The sequence below is a fragment of the Pteropus medius genome, unplaced genomic scaffold (genome assembly GCF_902729225.1).
Source record: "Pteropus medius unplaced genomic scaffold, Ma_sr-lr_union100, whole genome shotgun sequence".
Classification (NCBI taxonomy): domain Eukaryota; kingdom Metazoa; phylum Chordata; class Mammalia; order Chiroptera; family Pteropodidae; genus Pteropus; species Pteropus medius.
This window is the reverse complement of record NW_024349801.1, coordinates 2,369,150-2,386,237: the sequence shown is the minus strand read 5'-3', so window position 1 is coordinate 2,386,237 and position 17,088 is coordinate 2,369,150. Positions and strand designations below refer to the sequence as shown.

The following is a 17,088-nucleotide window of genomic DNA, read 5'->3' as shown; positions in this document are numbered from 1 at the left end:
CATGAAACTCTGTAAGATTTAAGAATTTGTTTTAATCATTCATCACTTAATATCTATCCATAACATCCATTCAGGATATTTTATATTGTTGGGTGATTTATTGATTGTTTTTGTTTTTTTAATTAAAGGAGATACCATAAACCCAGCACACCAACGTGTACAGCCCTCTGTCTCTATCCTGGCAGGTGTAGGTACTAGAAGACTGGTCAGCTGGTAGATGCTGTTCTGTGTTCGTTGAGTTGACATTATATCGTGTGCTTTACTGTGCATTTCTAGGTATGTTTACCGATCATTTTTAGTAGCTGCGTATAGTCCTTTATATGATTCATGTGACTGCTTATCAATCTTAAGATGGGTAGGTGGTTCTCCTTTTTGCTCTTGCGAATATTGAAAGTGAAACCTTTACAGTAACACACACCTCTTTAAATCTGATAAAGTACACTTACTATGAATCCTGACTTTTGAAAAACTATTATTCTATACTCATCATTTCACTCCATGCATTAATTTCTAAGTCAGGAAGATTTGAATGGATTCTAGCCATTCAAACGGGTCTAGTTTTTCTAATGAGAACAAAAAGAGAATATGCTCTCAACTTAGATTTGAGCTCATGTAAATACCATATTCAGGTTTTGGTGTAGTAATCATTACTGCGAGAAAAGTAGTAAAAAAAAAAAAAAAAATACAGGCTAAAAGACCAGGAGAGAGAGGTGTTCTGTCTTAAAATAATTAATTTTCTCTAAAACTTAAAGCAATTATTCTGGGGCTGAGGAAGATAGAGAGATATTCAAAGAGTACAAATTTTCAGTTATAAGATGAATTCTAGGGACCTATGAAGAACTTAATTATTTAATCTCTTAAAAAATTCTATTGGTTCTCTTAAGGTTATAACTTTCAGGCATCTGTTCTTTTTGTTATAAGATGCCTTTAATTAAATATTTTCAAGACACAGATTATACAAATATTTAAGCTTTAAAAATAAGTCATCATAAATCCAGGGTTTGCTTCAGCATTTCTGCATTCAGCAAATACTGACCATTTACTACCAGCCCTGCACTGCACTTGGACCAGTAACACATGGTAAGCAGACAGATACAGTCCTGCCTGGTGGAACCTCCAGTTCTGTTGGGCAGGCTGTGATGACCATGAGCAGTGCTGCAGGAGAGGGAGCTATAAGGACCCATCATGAAGGGAGATGGGGGGCCCTGAGGAAGGAGACTTAAGCTGCAATCTGAAAATGATGAGGGAAGAGGAGAGGGAAGAGGAGAGGGAAGAATATGGTCAGGCTAGGGTTTGAAAAGGTCACTGTGGGAAGTGTGGGCGAGCTCAGGAGAGAGTGGGGGATGCCAGTTAGGGAGTGCTTCTCCCGACCAGGCGGGACTGGGCCATGGTATGGAAGACAGTGGTGCTACAGGAGATGAGAGAGGAGTCCATTAACTCCCAGACCTCTGCGCTGTAGGACTCCTTGGATTGCCTGCACTAAGACACTTGAACAGGCTGGGACACGGGCAGTTCCATTCTGGACAAACCAACAGAGATGTCAGCAGGGCAACTGGATACCTGCTTGGGCTAGGGGTGGTTGGAGGCGGGAACATCTTAACTGTGAGGCATGGGTGGGAGTCTGTGTAGGTCAGTGGTGACAAAGGGGCGTGGGTGGGAGTCTATACAGGTCAGTAGCAACTAAAGGGTACAGGTAGGACTCTGTGCAAGTCAGTGGTGACCTGGAGACACTGGTGAGAATCTGCGGGTTGGTGGTGACTGAGGGACACAGGTGGGAGTCTATGCAGATCATTGGTGACAAAGGGGCATGGGTGGGGGTCTGTGCAGGTGGGCGGCAATCAAGGCCCTGGGCAGTGGGGGCCAGGGTGGGCACAGGGCTGTGGTCGATGTTGTGGCTGCTATTTGGAATCCCTGGGCTTGGTCTTTTTAAAACTGCTACATTATTCTAAAAATTGACAGCCAAGGTTAAGAACTCTAGACTAAGAATGAGAAGAGAAGGACCTAGATCTGAAGTGAAAGGTGAGTCCACAAAACTGGCCAGGTGTCATCTCTGACCTGAGTCTCCTAACTTCCCTCCTTCCTGCTCCCAGACTTTTAAATTAGAAGTTAGTGTTGAATTTTAAGGACATAAGATACTTTGTTTTATAAATGTTCTTTAAATGCACAAAATATTAAAAATCTTAAGCATAACCATTTCCTTCCCAGAATTGCTGTTAAGAAAGTTATAACCAAACCCCGTGCACTACGTGCTTCACAGTGTTTTTACTCAGTGTTCTTTCAAGGTCTGCCTCAGACTTGTAGGTAAGCTTTGAGCTGTCCCATTGTGTGGATGAGGAACCGGGTTTGGAAAATGTAGATGAATTGGCAAATGGCCCAGACACGAGTGTTGTGACCGCATCCTTTCTGGTTTGGCGAAAGCCATGCCCGTTGGTAGATGCCCCTCTTGCATGTTCCCTCTCGTTTAGACGATTCCTTCTGCAAGTCACATTGTCCTCTGTTTCAGGATGATGATCTGGAAGAGGGAGAAGTGAAGGACCCCAGTGACAGGAAGGTGAGGCCTCGTCCCACCTGCCGATTCTTCATGAAAGGTAATTGTCTGAATGAGGGGCCTTTGCATGGCCCATTTGTGTGGCCTCAGCTTTTCCCAGGACTGTGGTGGTGGTTCAACCTGTTGAGTGCCCTGGAGCCTATGCAAGGCTGTTCTTAGGGCCAGACTGTGACAGTTTGTGATGGTGGTTATTGTGGTATTAGTATGAAACAATAGATTATTTTATTGGTCATCACGTTAATGACTAACTCGGAGGGGAGCCAGCCTGGTCATTTTCACACTTGTGGTTCCAGGCCCACCTGTTTGTAACAAACCAATGACTTTAACATAGACAATATAAATAATATTTCTAAGTGGTCCTTTTTATAAGGCAAAATACCCCAGGTACCATTTTTGACATTTTCCCCTCACTGTAAGGAAAATTACCACTTTTCTGCAAGATGTATCAGAAGTATATCTTTCATTTGGAATGGATTTCAAAATAGCAAAGGGATGGCCTCTGAAAGCAGCAAAGCTCCCTCTTGAAAACTGAACAGTGTGAGTCAAGAAGCAGTAACAGGTGGTGATGTGATAAAATCTTGGTGAAAAGGCTGGACTAAAGTCTTGAGATTTGGAAATGGAAATGAGGATTCACAGTCTTAAGGTTTCTTTGATGTGCAGCATTAGGTTGGGTATGTCTTATAATTCAGCATTTTCCTTGGACAAGTAGGAGGATGTTTTTCTCTTAATTTTGCTCTGACCCATGATGACTTTGCTCACTGACCCAGCCTGCGTGTACCATCTAAAGTTCACCAGAGCTTCCTGTACTTCTTTTCCAGATGTTGTGACACCATTATCCACTCTTCTTCCACCAATATCAAATTCCATACCATTCAGAGACCAGGTTAAAGGTACAAAATATACACTATTCACTCTGTTTAGTCCTTCAAAGTCCCCCTGCTCCAGAGGCCAGACTTCTTTCTCCTGGACCCAGAGTACTACTGTGAAGCCAGAAGGAAGGGGAGGCTTGAAAGGGCAGAGAGCAATTGCGAGCCTTAATTTAGAGGCACCTGAAGGGGCTCTCAGTAGCTGTGCGATAACCTCGCGGGGAGGGTGGGGTCATGGGCATGGTGGAGTCCCATCTCACAGGGTAGCTCTGCACTTCAGGTGGCATTTGAGCAACCCTATCCCTGGTACTGAGAGATGGCCTGACGATGAGGGTGCATGGGAGCTGAGGGACTACTAGCATACTCAGGACCTGGGTCAGCGTGCTCCTCAGGATATGTGCTGTTTCTGTACTTGTTGTTTTTACCAAGTGGAAACAGTTTGACTCTTCTGCATGTGATGGGCTCCACTATGCGTGGGAAGGCAGCCAGCATAGTCGTGTGCTATAGAACAGATGTTACATTGTGAGCAGCAGAGCCACCCTAAGACCACAGATAAGCACATAATATGTTTTAAAAAGTATTTGAAGTGTTGGTATTTCAGAAAATTTAAACTGAAGCAGAAGACTTCCTTTCCATAATGATGTGAGAATAAATGTCAATCCGTCTCTGAAATTTCTAGATTAAAGCAATGGAGACAAATATGTATGCATATATGTATATGTACTTGCAGCCATTTCCAGTTAGCACTGTTCATAAACTGGCGGTCAGGATTAGCCAGAGGCTCCCACAGCAGGAGGCAGCAGTGCCCACCGTTCATGCCACAGAGGCTCTGGCCCAGGTGCTGGGGTCACACCGCTGGAATAGTTTCCAGACTTTAGCAAGAGAAGCATGTACACGAATGAAGTTGTTGCTGGAACTGCAAGTTGATCAGCATCATCAGGAGGTGCCCGATGGACAAGGACAGGATGTCATCTCTATGGACGTCACCAGGGTCACATCACAATAGGAGCAAGGTGCCTCTTGGGGGGTTGAACTAAGTGCTCAGTTTGGATGTCAGGGAGTGAGACCAGTGGGTAAGGCTTTCTGCAATAGAAAAATTTGAAGCTAGTAGCAAGTGGCCATTTTTGCAGTTTAATTAGATGTGATCAGTAACTTGTTTCAGGAATATTTTTTAAAATATATATTTACCTTTCCTCCCTACTGTCTGTTTCACCTGCAGAGTAATGTGATATGCAGAGGGAAATGGTTGATTCTTTCAGTGTTCTAGGACATAGCTCCTATTTTTGCTTAGTTAGGAGAAGGTATTCAGATGTACATGTTTTTGCTTACCTGCAATTTATAAGCTTGGTGTTAAATTGAGATGGATGCATTTAAGTTCCCTTCAACAGCAAGAGAAGTCACTTTGAAAATGAAGTTTGTTGTGTTTGGCAAGAATACAGAGAAGTGGAACTCTCAAGCAGTGCTGGTGGGAATATAAAATGGTGCTGTGAAAACAGTCTGTCAGCACCTCAGAAAGTGAAGGATAGAGCTACCATATGACCCAGCAATTCCACTTCTGGGTGTCCATCCAGGAGAAATGAAAACATGCATGCATACAACTTGTACGTGAATATTCGTAGCAGCATTATTTGCAATAGCCAAAAAGTGGAAACAACTCATCAACTAATGATGGATAAGTAAAATGTGGTTTACTCATACCATGAAATATTATTCTGCCATAAAAAGGAATAAAGTATTGATAATACAACATGATAAACTTTGAGAACATTATGCCAAGTGAAAGAAGCCAGACACAAAAGGCCGCATAGTGTACATTTCCACTTACGTAAACTGTCCAGAATAGGCAGAGCCATAGAGACAGAAAGTAAATTAGTCATTTTCTTGGCCGGTAGGTAGGGATGGGAACCGTGAGGGGATGGTGGCTAATAAATACAGGTTTCCTTTTGGGGTGATGAAATGTTCTGGAATTAGGTAGTGGTGGTGATTGCACAATTTTGCGAATATACTAAAACCCACTGAATTTCACTATACTTTAAATGGTGGTATTTTATGGCATGTAAATTATATCTTAATTTGAAAATTCTTGTTTAAAAAGTTTGTTAGCTATATAAGTTGTGATCCACAGATTAGTCATTTAATTGCCCCAATGGAGACACACTGATATTTGTGACCATTGACAACAAATGAACTTAGGAATTCAAACTGAAACATTTTAAAGCACCAGTACTTCATTTATGATATATTTTTACCTCTCACATATTTATGTTGACTCATCAAGACACAAAGTTCTATTCACAAAGGCAAAAATGGCATTTTCTTTAAACTGTTTCCTGCATTGAGTCTCTGATTTACTCAGCTGTCAGTAGTACCCACCCAGCCCATTCTGTGAGCCAGGCTTCCTTTTCCCTCCTGCTTCCTACTCTCTCTTTTTTTAAATTATAGTAAAACACACATAAAATTTACCATTTTGACCATTTTTAAGTGTACAATTCAGTGGCATTGAGTATATTCTTATTGTCATCACTACCATTCGTTTCCAGAACTCTTTTCATCTTGTAAAACTGAAACTCTTTTCTCATTAAACACTGACTCCGAATTCTCCCTCCCCCCAGCCCCTGGGACCACTGTTCTACTTTCTTTATGAATTTGAGTTTTCTAGGTACCTAAAATAAGTGGAATCATACAGTATTTTATCTTTTTGTGACTGGCTTATTTTACTTAGAATAATGTCCTCAAGGTCTATCTGTTGTAGCATGTCAGAATTTCCTTCTTAAGACTGAGTAATACTCCATTGCTTGTATAGACCACAGTTTGTTCATTCATCTGATGAAAGACACTTGAGTTGCTTCCACCTTTTAGCTTATGAATAATGCAGTGAAGGTAGATGTGCAGATATCTCTTCAAGACCCTGCTTTCACATCTTTTGGGTATATATGCAGAATTAGGATTGCTGGACCATCTGGTAGTTCTATTTTTAATTTTTGAGGCACTGCCATACTGTTTTCCACAGCAGCTGTACCATTCTACATTCCCACCAACAGTACACAAGGATTCCAGTTTCTCACCTCTTTGCCAACAACAAATAACAACAATTGTTATTTTCCAATTTTTTTTTTTTTTTTTTAGTAACCATCCTAATGGACGTGAAGCTGGTATCTCCTCACTCATTGTGGTTTTGATTTGCAATTCACTAATGATTTGTAATGTCAAACATCTTTTCATGAGCTTTTTGGCCATTCGTATGTCTTCTTTGGAAAAATTTCTATTGCCTTTTTTTGAATCCCTGTCTTGTTCGTATTTAAAGCAGCAGATTTCAAAATGTGGTCTGTGGACCTTTAAGGGTCCTTGAGGCATTTTCAGGGGACCCCTGAGATCAAAACTATTTTCATTATAACATTCTCTGTACTAATTGTCAGGTATTGATTACCGTGCACCCACAATTAAATAATGCCAGTTTGACTTAATGATATCTGTGATAGAGCAGTAAAAGTTATAGTTAAATTTTACACTTGAGGACAGATCTTTTTTTAAAAAAACAACTTTAATGAGATATAATTTACATACCATAAAATTTGCCTGTTTTAAGTGTATAATTCAGTGATTTTTATTAAATTTACCAAGTTGTGCAGCCATCATCACATTTCAGTTCTAAAACATTTTCATCACCCCAATAACAGCCCTCAGTACATGTCTTTTCTACATTCAGTATGACAAGATTAGAAGTGCACATGGAGCCCCTCTGCTGCACACTGAAGTGCAAAGGTCATCTCCAGGGAGGGCACATAGGAGGTCTGCACTGTGAGCTGCGCCAGCTGCTCTTCCCACGAAGTGTGTGATTCGCAGGAATGACCATGACACACCATGGTGCCGTAAAACCAGGTCTTCTCAAAGACTCACCAAGTGAGACTGCTGCTTTAAGGAGAACTGATAATATCTTTTGCAAATGGTAAAATTTGAGCTCTTGAGTGAAAATTAGAATTTTGGAATGTGTCTATCTCCACCATGAGCTTGACAGCTTTGTAGTGTTTAATGAACTTTTCCAAATGGCCATTATGTGATGTTACAGAATCATACCTGGGTAGAAGATCCATTCATAGTTCAAGATAGACCAGTGGACTTCAGTGGAACAGAGTCAGAAAAGTTCAGTGATAGGGTTGCAGATCCCGCATTGCTGAGTTTGGTGCAGCATCAAAGAACATCTGAGAGTATCTGAAAAGGCTATTAAATGATGCTCCTTCCTTGTCCAGCTATATCTCTGCCTATGGCTGGATTTTCTTCACCTGTTTTAACCAAAACAACCTAGCACAACAAATTGAACGCAGAAGCAGACTTTAGAACCCAGCTATCTTCTATTCTGTGTTAACATTGAAGAGATTTGCAAAAAGGAAAATAATACTATTTATATCACTTGTTGGTTTTTAAATAATTAATTTTCATAAAACATTTATGATAATATTTTTAACGAATTATATACGTTATATATTATGTTTTTAAATTTACTGTTTTAATTTCTGTAGCAAATATCAATAGATAGAACCCATACAAAGGCTCTTTGGGGTCCTAAGACCAAAAAGTTAGATAACTGCTGGTTTCAACTCTATGTTATTCATAAGGAAGCCGTCCAGAAATTATTTTAATTTTTTGACTACTATAATGAATGTGTTCCCTAAAGAAGTTAAAATATCTCAGAACTCTGCTCAGTGTCTGTGACTGTCTATCCATTTCTGTCACAGTCCTCTGTGACATGGAAAAGGAAAGGACACATGAGTTCTTGGTGTTATACCACTTTGTGTGTGATGTTTCGTTGGATTTATGCCTATTAGAATACAGATTTGTAGAGTTTAGTTTTGTTCTTAATATTTAATTATTTTTAAATATTCTACCTTCCCGTCGTGAAGTACTTTAAACTGCTTTATTTTATGTTCACAATCTGATATTTATTACCTGTTCTGAGTTGTTTAGACTAACAGGAAATGGGAACAAGGAATATTTAAGACTTAAGTGTCTTATTTAGAAATAAGCAAGTCTTCGTTTAAAATTCTAGTTTGAAGCAAGTACTTTGTATGAAAAATAGAGAAAATGTGAAATCATTTCAAGTGTTAGTAGGATGCATTGTAAATACAGTGACGTTGCAGCTTAAAAAATGATATGACACTGCATTATGCTGATCACCATTTGAACCAACAATCAGAAATTTAAAAATCTGGTAGCATTTTTGGACATCACATGCACACGTGCTCATACGTTTGCCCACAGACGTGGCATACTTTTTTCTGACATTTCAAACCATGGGAGAGATGGATTCTTTGCGCTGCGTGTGTGTGGGTTGTGACCAGTGGGTTGCTGGCATGGGAGATGTGGATTTCATTTCCTGTCCTTTCTGTGTCTAGTTTCCTTGATTTCTGCTGGGGAGCATTAGGTTTCCTGCATATGTCATGTCTGTTTCACTGATAAGAGTTTGGGTTTGTTGCTGTTGAACTTGGAGGCTCCTCTCTTGTAGATATATTGAGTGGGGGAAAAAAAAGGTTCAACACAGTGTATAATATAACGAGGAAAAAATAGAGATAGGTACACCAATTGAGCCCCAATAAATTGATAACTGCCTCTGTGGAGGGTCCTTGGAGGCATGGAGACTTCCCTGAATATCTTTTAGAGTATTTGGATACTTTTTGTTTATATGTATTGCTTTTATTAGTTTTATTATGAAATTCTTCATAATATATAATGTTTATAAAGGTATAAAGAATAATAAAAGCATAAAACAATTACTGATGTGCCCACCATCCAGTTAAGAAAAAGAAAACTATCAAGGTGAAGAAACTTGTCCCACTGTCCTGCCCCCATCACAGCTGTTGCCATTTCTTCTGTTCCCTCTGGCTCATAGCCATGTCCTTATATAATTGTAAACCTATTTATTCATCCAGTGAGAATCACAATCCACATAACTTTTGTGTTTGTGAAGTTTCATTCAGAAGCAGACCACCATACAATTTTAAAACCAGAAGATCAACTTTTGCTTTCGTTTCCCAGATAATTTTTTTCCCAATTGAATTATTATTATCTTTTTAATTATGAAAGTAACACGTGCTGACAAGAGTCAAGACAATAAATGATAAAAGTCTCTTTCCACAGTCCCCAACAGTTCCAGGCTGCTTTCTACACAGATAAAAATGTCATTTTAAAAAGGCTAATGAGATTGCATTATTCCAACTGCTCTCTTCTGACTGTGTTTGCTGGACATCTGTCCTCTCTGGTAGCTAGAGGTCCAAACATATGCTCAGCAAGGATCTTAGCACACCCAAGAGCAGGAGGGTCCAAGGGGACGAGCTTCTGTCACTCATGGGTGTCTCTGGTGCATGCCCTGCTCTTTCCTCTTACTTTCCTCACATGTTTCTTCTCAGCCACCTTTTCCTCTTTGCTCCCCCTACCAATAAAAGACCTTTTTTGTCAGTGCGCTGGCTTATGGTTAATGTTATGTTTTGAAAATGTTTTAAATACAAAAAAGAACAGAGAATAACAAATACCCATTAACCCAGATATATATATTAGGTTAAAAAAATTACAGAAAAGTTGCTTATATTGTTAATATTTTTCTATACTTGCAAATCTTCTACCATGAGCTTTTACTTTTTTAACTACAAAAGCAAGGTGTACTACAGTATGAGTTTTTATGAGTCATAGTGAAGACAGTATTTTGGAATTCTTTATTTAGATGTCTTTTTTTCTTTAAACCTCCTGAGACTCTAGAATTTTAGAAGTGCCTTCTATGTGATTTTACAAACACTTTTAGGAATTTTAAGAGTTAATCTGTCACTTTTTGCATTCCCAGAGAAGCAACTTTAAGCATACTTTATTTCATATTTAATTTAGATCAATATAATAAGTTGATTTTAACATAAATTTAAGTATTCATTTAAGTGTTTAAAAGATAAAATTTGGCTTTTTGCTAAGTACCAAATGATTATTTCTCTTTAATTTACACTGTACAAGGGAGAACATGTTTAGCTGACATAGGTTCAAATGGAATATGTTTAGAAGTGAACATATATTTAAAAATAGTTTAAAATTTAATTACATGTTAACCCATTGAAAATGTTTTTTAAAGCTACTTAGGTATTGTGTACCATATTTATTTTTGAGCCTGCGTACATGTTATCTACTCAAAAAAATTAAATTTTTAAAAAGTGATTTACTCACAGATTAGATTAAAAACTGACTTCTTGCAGTCTCTGTCGAAAAGGCAGGTGGTTTCCTTAAATAACCCTGGTGTTCTCTCGCTGAATAATATTAAAAGATGACCTTTTTTTGCAAAGTATAAACACCTAATTTATTATCATTGTCGATGTGTTTTAACTTTAACCCATTTAAGTAGCAGAAATATCCTGAAATGGTTTGTGAGTTTTTGATAAGAGAAATGCAGATTTACAGAGCTGGTAAAGACCATCATGGGACAAGCTTATAGAATTCTGGTCATTTTTATGCTTCTCATTGATTTCTATTTCAGTATGAGTGGCTTTTGAGTCAGAATCATGGTCCTATATATGCACCTGTGAGCCTGGCTGAGAACACAGTGTCTCTGAGCAGTAAACCCACAGAGCAGGGGCCGCCTCTAACTGGGAGGCTCTTGGACTTTTCTCTTTTTAGGGGGAAATGAACTATTCTCACAGTGACTTTGGAACAAGGGCTGTGTTTCCTCTAACATGACCGGCTCCATTCAGGAGCCCTTTCGGAAATACTGCTCACTCCCTAGCTTGAGAGTCTGGTCCAAGACTATCCAGGCCTGCCTGCTGGGGACCTGGGTGTGTGTGGAGGTGGAGGCTGGGAGCTCATTAAGGAGTGAGCCCATGCACACTTGCATAGCTGCCCTGGCTCCCTGGGGCGGGGAGGTGGGCTGGGGAGGGTGGGGGGAGTGTCAGCCCTGCTGTGAGCTTTGGCCCTGCCACTTTAGCCCCTAGGCTTTGGCCTGTCCACATTCGGGCTCATGCAGCTTATGGGGTGAAAAGTGACACCAGTAGCCTGTGAGCATGCCCAGCAGATCCTCAGGAAAGCTGCTGCCCAAGCAAAACAGGCAGGAGTCTGACCTCATGTACTTGGGCTCTCATTGACCCATTCTGACCTGACTTTTGTTTCCTTAGGGAACTGTACCTGGGGAATGAATTGTAGGTTTATACACCCTGGAGTCAACGACAAGGGCAACTACTCCCTAATCACCAAAGCCGAACCTTTCCCGCCTAATGGTGCCCCGCCTCTCGGACCTCACCCACTGATGCCTGCCAACCCTTGGGTGCGTGAACACCTCTTTTCTTTAATAAGTAGCAAATCAGACATCTAAGCTCTGTGACTCTCCAGCTTAAAGCATATTAATGCCACTTGCATAAAAGACATTTCTGTGATGTCATAGTCAGAGCTGCCTTCCAGATGCTTCCTTTGTCTCCATGCGTAGAGGTAATCCTAGACTCAGGGCAGCCATATCAAGACAGAGTGAGACTCAGGAGAGACCAGGCAGTGCGCAGCCAGCTGATGTTTAAATGGTGTTTTTGCTCCCATTTCTTTTTAGATTTTAAAGTTTTGCTTGCTTTCTCAACTTTTCCTGTCTCATTTTTTAATAGGGTGGGCCAGTAGTTGATGAAATTTTGCCTCCACCCCCTCCAGAACCCCCCACAGAGAGTGCCTGGGAACGAGGACTTCGGCATGCGAAAGAGGTAACTAGCAGAAAACCTGAGAAGAAAAAGAGTAGTGGCAGTCTTTGCATAAAACTAGCATTTCCTTGACCTGGAGACAGTGACTGAAAACTCAGTAAAGCTTCTGAAGTAAGAGGTATATTTCTGTGATTTCTTTGAAGAGCTGGAAAATAGAAAACAATGTCTGGTTGTCTCTGTGAGGCATGCTAGGTCATGACCAAGCCCAGGAGGCCATGGACTTCCAGCCTAGAACATGCACCTTTGTCTTCATGCGGCTTAGGTAACATTGGGTCACACCCAGCTGGTGCTGCAGCCCCCAGCCACTCAGAGCCATTCTCCAGATTTAGCATCCACCTCTACCCCTAGCGACCTGTCTTCTGGAGAAGCCATCCTCTCTTTGTAGAGATCCTCACTGTGCACATGGGTGCCCCTTCCCACTTCCTCACTCCAGGCCACACTCTTGTCCCAGATGTCTAGGCTGTTTCTGAGCCACTTATGTTAGTTTCTTTTCAGTGAGGTGATAGACTAAAACAAAATCATTCTCCTTGCTACCTCAGCTCACACTTCGTTCCTTGTGCATTTTCTGCGCTGAGCAGACTTATTTTCTTCTCTACACTGTGTCCTCATCACTGAATGAATATCTGGGACTCCCTGGTTCAATGCCAGGACTATTATTAGGAAGCGGCCACCTCCAACACCCTTCCCAGAATGTCAGTTTAGTGGCGCTGCTTAGTGGGCCCATCCTGACTGCCAGGTACAACTGTGTGCAGGGACAGGGTGCTCCAGTCCCACAGAAAGGCACATGGGGTCCTATGCCCCTGGCATAGAGCTCAGGCACACCTTGCCTGCTGAGTACTCAGTCGTGCCAGTTCTGCGGGGCCGCTCCAGCCACAGGGGCCAAGGCTTTGGGTCAGATCAGGACAGGCTTCCCTTTGTTTTTCCTAACAGTAACCAGTGTTGGTTTCTTCTCACAATGGTAGGTTTTAAAAAAGGCAACCATTCGAAAAGAACAAGAGCCTGATTTTGAAGAAAAAAGGTTTACTGTGACTATTGGGGAAGATGAACGGGAGTTTGACAAGGAAAATGAAGTTTTCCGAGATTGGAATTATCGGATCACGAGAGATGTCAGAGACACAACGTAAGGAATGATTTGCCTCTTCATTCCGTTTTCGAGAGAGAATTAAGTTGTCCCCAGCTGTGTGGGGCTTGGAAGAGAGCACGTAGGTCCCCAAGGTGTGTGGGGGCTGATGACTGTTCACTGTCCCTGACTGAGAATGACATCCCTGAGATAATTTCAGACTTCTTTGCAATTGACTTTCCTCAGTTTTTTGCTTCTCTGAAGTGCATGTTTTAGTTTCATGTAAGGGCTGTGTGACTGGAGAAGGCTCACACCTTTTTGGGTTCATACGAACTCTTGAGTTTTTACAGCTGGTCTTGAAGCCCCGTAAGTCTCCTCTCGACCCCTTCCCAAATTCCCCAGAAACCAAGAAAACCTATGAAATTTGTCACTAAAATCCAGGAGCATGGCAGATGCGACCCTTTTAACATAATACCATCTTTATTGTTTCTTCCAGATATTTTAGTACTGTTTTTGTAAAAAATAATTAGGAAGTACATATAGTTGAAAAACATAAGTCAAATCTTTAAAAATTGTGTAACTTAATCAGTACAGCACTTGTCTCCCAGAGCTCCGAATCCCAGGCGAAAGCACTTACCTCTAAGGGAACAGAAACAGGCCAGGTTTCTTCTGAACAGCCAGTATGATGTGGACTCAGATCATGGGGATGGTGTATAATTTATTTAGTGCTCCGAACTAGCTTTAGCACCATCTTAGTCTTGTAGCAACAATTTATGCATTTACATTTACTGGAAAGTCACAATCACTGACTTCTGGCTGAAATGACAGCAAAAGGTACAGAAAAAAAAGAACACATACAAGTGCTTGTGTTTCAGAATTCAGTCATGTTGACTTGAATCCACTAGACTGTCTAGGGATTATCTGGTCGTGGATTACTCTCCTCTAGACTCTGCTTGTAGGCCTGTCATGGCAGCTAACAGCTCAGAGGTCTAAGACATAAAGATTTAAAGAATAATTAAAACTTTTGTTTTCTAATTCTGTATGTGAGGACAGTGTTAGATCACAGTGTGTGTGAGTGAGAAGTGGGTCCCTTGAAGGCATATCGCCCCAAGTCTTAACTTTATCTCTTTCTAGTGTAAATGTGGGTGATGACATTGTCCTCCTTGTCTGGGGAGTGTTTCTGAGAGTCATAGGAGCTGGTGTATACAGAAGTAATCTAAAGCACAGAACATGCTCTGGGTGTGGATTTTGTGACTGGTGAAGGAAGCACCTCTGAGTCCATATCCTTGACACTGTTTCCCTTGCTGGCTGGAGCATAGACCGAGAAACTGCCAGTGGAGAGCAGTCAGGCAGGTCTGGTTCTGTGGCGGTCTTGGCCACACAAGAGCCTGTGCTCTAGCCCTGCCCCATGTTCGGTGCCAGGCTGGCACTGGCTGCTGCCTTCTCTACCAAGGAGGGTCGATGCTACAGGACCCTGAGACTCTGAAACCTCTGAGGACAGGCCTTAGGGCAAGATTTTTAATTGTATTTTGTTTGTTCAACATCTGCTGTGCTTCTGTGACATGCATGTGCCAGGCCCCACCCAGACCTGGTCACTCCAGACCTCTGGGAACAGGGTCCTGGAATGCGTCAGGTGGGAAAGCATCTAAACTGTTTCTAATGACACTCAGTGTAAGGGCTATGTCAGCCAGGGTCCACTCAGCAGAGGAGACCACTCAGCTATTTTAATAGAGAACATTTAACATAAAGACATGCTTTTTGGGTGACTACAGAAGCAGTGGGAAAGGTAGCAACTTGTAGGAAGTAGCTGCTAAGGGCAGGGGTGTAGGTTGGAACTGTTAAGGTTGAGAAGCTGGGAGGAGGAGCTAGAACTCATACCTCTGAGGAGGGCACGCAGGCCAGCTGTGCTGGCATCTTCGAAGTAGGAAGTACAAAAGGGTGACTGAGAAACTAAGTTGAAATTTAACAAGAGGCTCAAGGGTCGTCAACGTTAAGACTCAAAAAGACCAACCTTACTAGTTCTCATTTACTGGAACCCTGCGATGTTACTGTTTTGTGTCCAGGTGCTCCTTTCCCAGTGATGCAGCATGCCTGCGATCACAGTTATGTCCCAGGTAGAGAAAGATGGTAAAATGACTGAAAGCTGTGGCTTTCCGGGGATGGTCCCTAGACCAGCAGCAGCATCACCTGGGAGCTTGTTGGAAGTGCATTCTTTCAGAGCTGCCCCATCAGAAGTTCTAGGGAGGGTGGAGCCCAACCGGCTGTTTTTAACAAGGCCCTTAGGTGATTCTGATGCCCGCTGATGTCGGAGAGCCACAGATTTCAGTTCCAGGGGCATAGGCCGTCAGATATGATGCTAAGATTTAGGGATAGAAAAACTGAATAGTTACCATGTAGGATCTCCTTAGTGTGGTCAGGTTCTGATCATGTGGAGCTAGGTGCTAGGTTATAGAACCCATGGGAAAGCTGCCTATTCAAGAACTCCTGAGGAAGGATTCTGGGATACTGTAAAGAAGGGATCCCCAGCCCCTGGACTACAGACCAGTACTGGTCCCTGGCCTGTTAGGAACTGGGCCGCACAGCAGGAGGTGAGCAGCGGATAAGTGAGCAAAGCTTCATCTGTATTTGCAGCCACTCCCCAGCGCCAACGTCACCGCCTCAGCTCCACCTCAGATCATCAGGCATTAGATTCTCATAGGAGCACCAGTCTCTGGTGCCAAAAAGTTGGGGACCACTGCTATAACGGATGGGAAAATAAGTTTTTTCTTTATACCTATATTTGGAAATAAACAGAATTTGCTAGCATGATTATTTAGTAAAAATAATGCTATCCTAGACAAACACATCCCAATTCATATCTTTTAAAGTTCCATTTCTACCACATCAGGCACTTTATTCAATTGCCATCCAACTTGTGAGACTTCATGCATAGAAGACATTAAGGAATGTCATCTCTGCACAGGGCTGTGGGGCACTGTACCGAGAGTACTCCACTGAGTCCTGCAGGGGCCAATGTTCCAAAAGACACACGGGGCCCCCAGGATGCCCAGGATGTCACCTGTGAGGAATAAGGTCATTGGCGCTAGCTCTGTCAGGAACAGAGCTTGGTAAACTGGGGCCAGACTGCCAGGCCACATGCCCACTAGGACTGTACCTTTGCCAGCATCTGTCCTTCGTGATTGCGCCTGAGGAGGTAATCATTGGCGGGTTGCATTCATGGCTGTGGCCCCAACTTGGTTCTGAGGGAGGCAGGCCGAGGGGACACTGCATGCCCTTTTCCCATCATCTGTAGCCTAAGACTGAACAGTTCCTCCGGAGAGAGGTCATTTTCATTTTGTTTAATCAGTTTTCCCAACACAGACTTACCTGACCTTACCCCTTTGTGAGAGCACATATCCTCACACTCAATTTGGAAAGTGTTTTCTGGGGTCTTCATTGGCTGTATATTTGTGTTGGCTTTTGTATCTTTAAGGTCACAGGAAAAGTCTGTGCTCTGGGGACCATACTCACTTCTTTCTGTGTAGCGCGATGCCAGGCTGCAGGCCTCTGTGCAAAGTTACTGATTGTTGTCATCAAATATGATCTGCGTGGTGTGTGGGTTAGATTGTTAGAAAGATGTCTGGCTATTTGGGATGAAAAAAAGCTGTGTTATTTGGCAGAGCCAGCCTTGGGTTATCCCTGCCAGAGGCACTGGAAACACTGGAGGAGAGATTTTCTAGAAAGTAGGCAGTGGAAGGCCATGCAGACAACTGGAGATGGCAGCAACTAAGGGTGACAGCACAAGCCTGGCAGAGGCCTTTGCAGCTACCCAGAGTGGGGGCCTCTGCAAGCTGGAGATGCCTTGGTTTCTCCTTCCAGTTTACCCAAAGGGGAGAGTTGGTCTGGAGCCAAGAAATCCTTGAAAGAACCTCCTGT

At 42.1% G+C, this 17,088-nt stretch overlaps 1 protein-coding gene across 3 annotated transcripts in view; it reads left to right on the top strand.

The window, feature by feature from the left end:
- The window catches only part of ZC3H18 (zinc finger CCCH-type containing 18), a 56,870-nt gene that overhangs the window by 12,675 nt on the left and 27,107 nt on the right, over positions 1-17,088 (top strand). For 2 of the 3 annotated variants that reach the window (XM_039888680.1, XM_039888679.1), the window contains 5 exons: positions 2,504-2,588; positions 3,367-3,438; positions 11,550-11,698; positions 12,024-12,116; positions 13,076-13,233. In XM_039888680.1, the coding sequence (XP_039744614.1) occupies positions 2,504-2,588; positions 3,367-3,438; positions 11,550-11,698; positions 12,024-12,116; positions 13,076-13,233 (557 nt within the window). The remainder of the gene's footprint in view (positions 1-2,503; positions 2,589-3,366; positions 3,439-11,549; positions 11,699-12,023; positions 12,117-13,075; positions 13,234-17,088) is intronic. The other variant, XM_039888681.1, reaches the window with a different exon arrangement.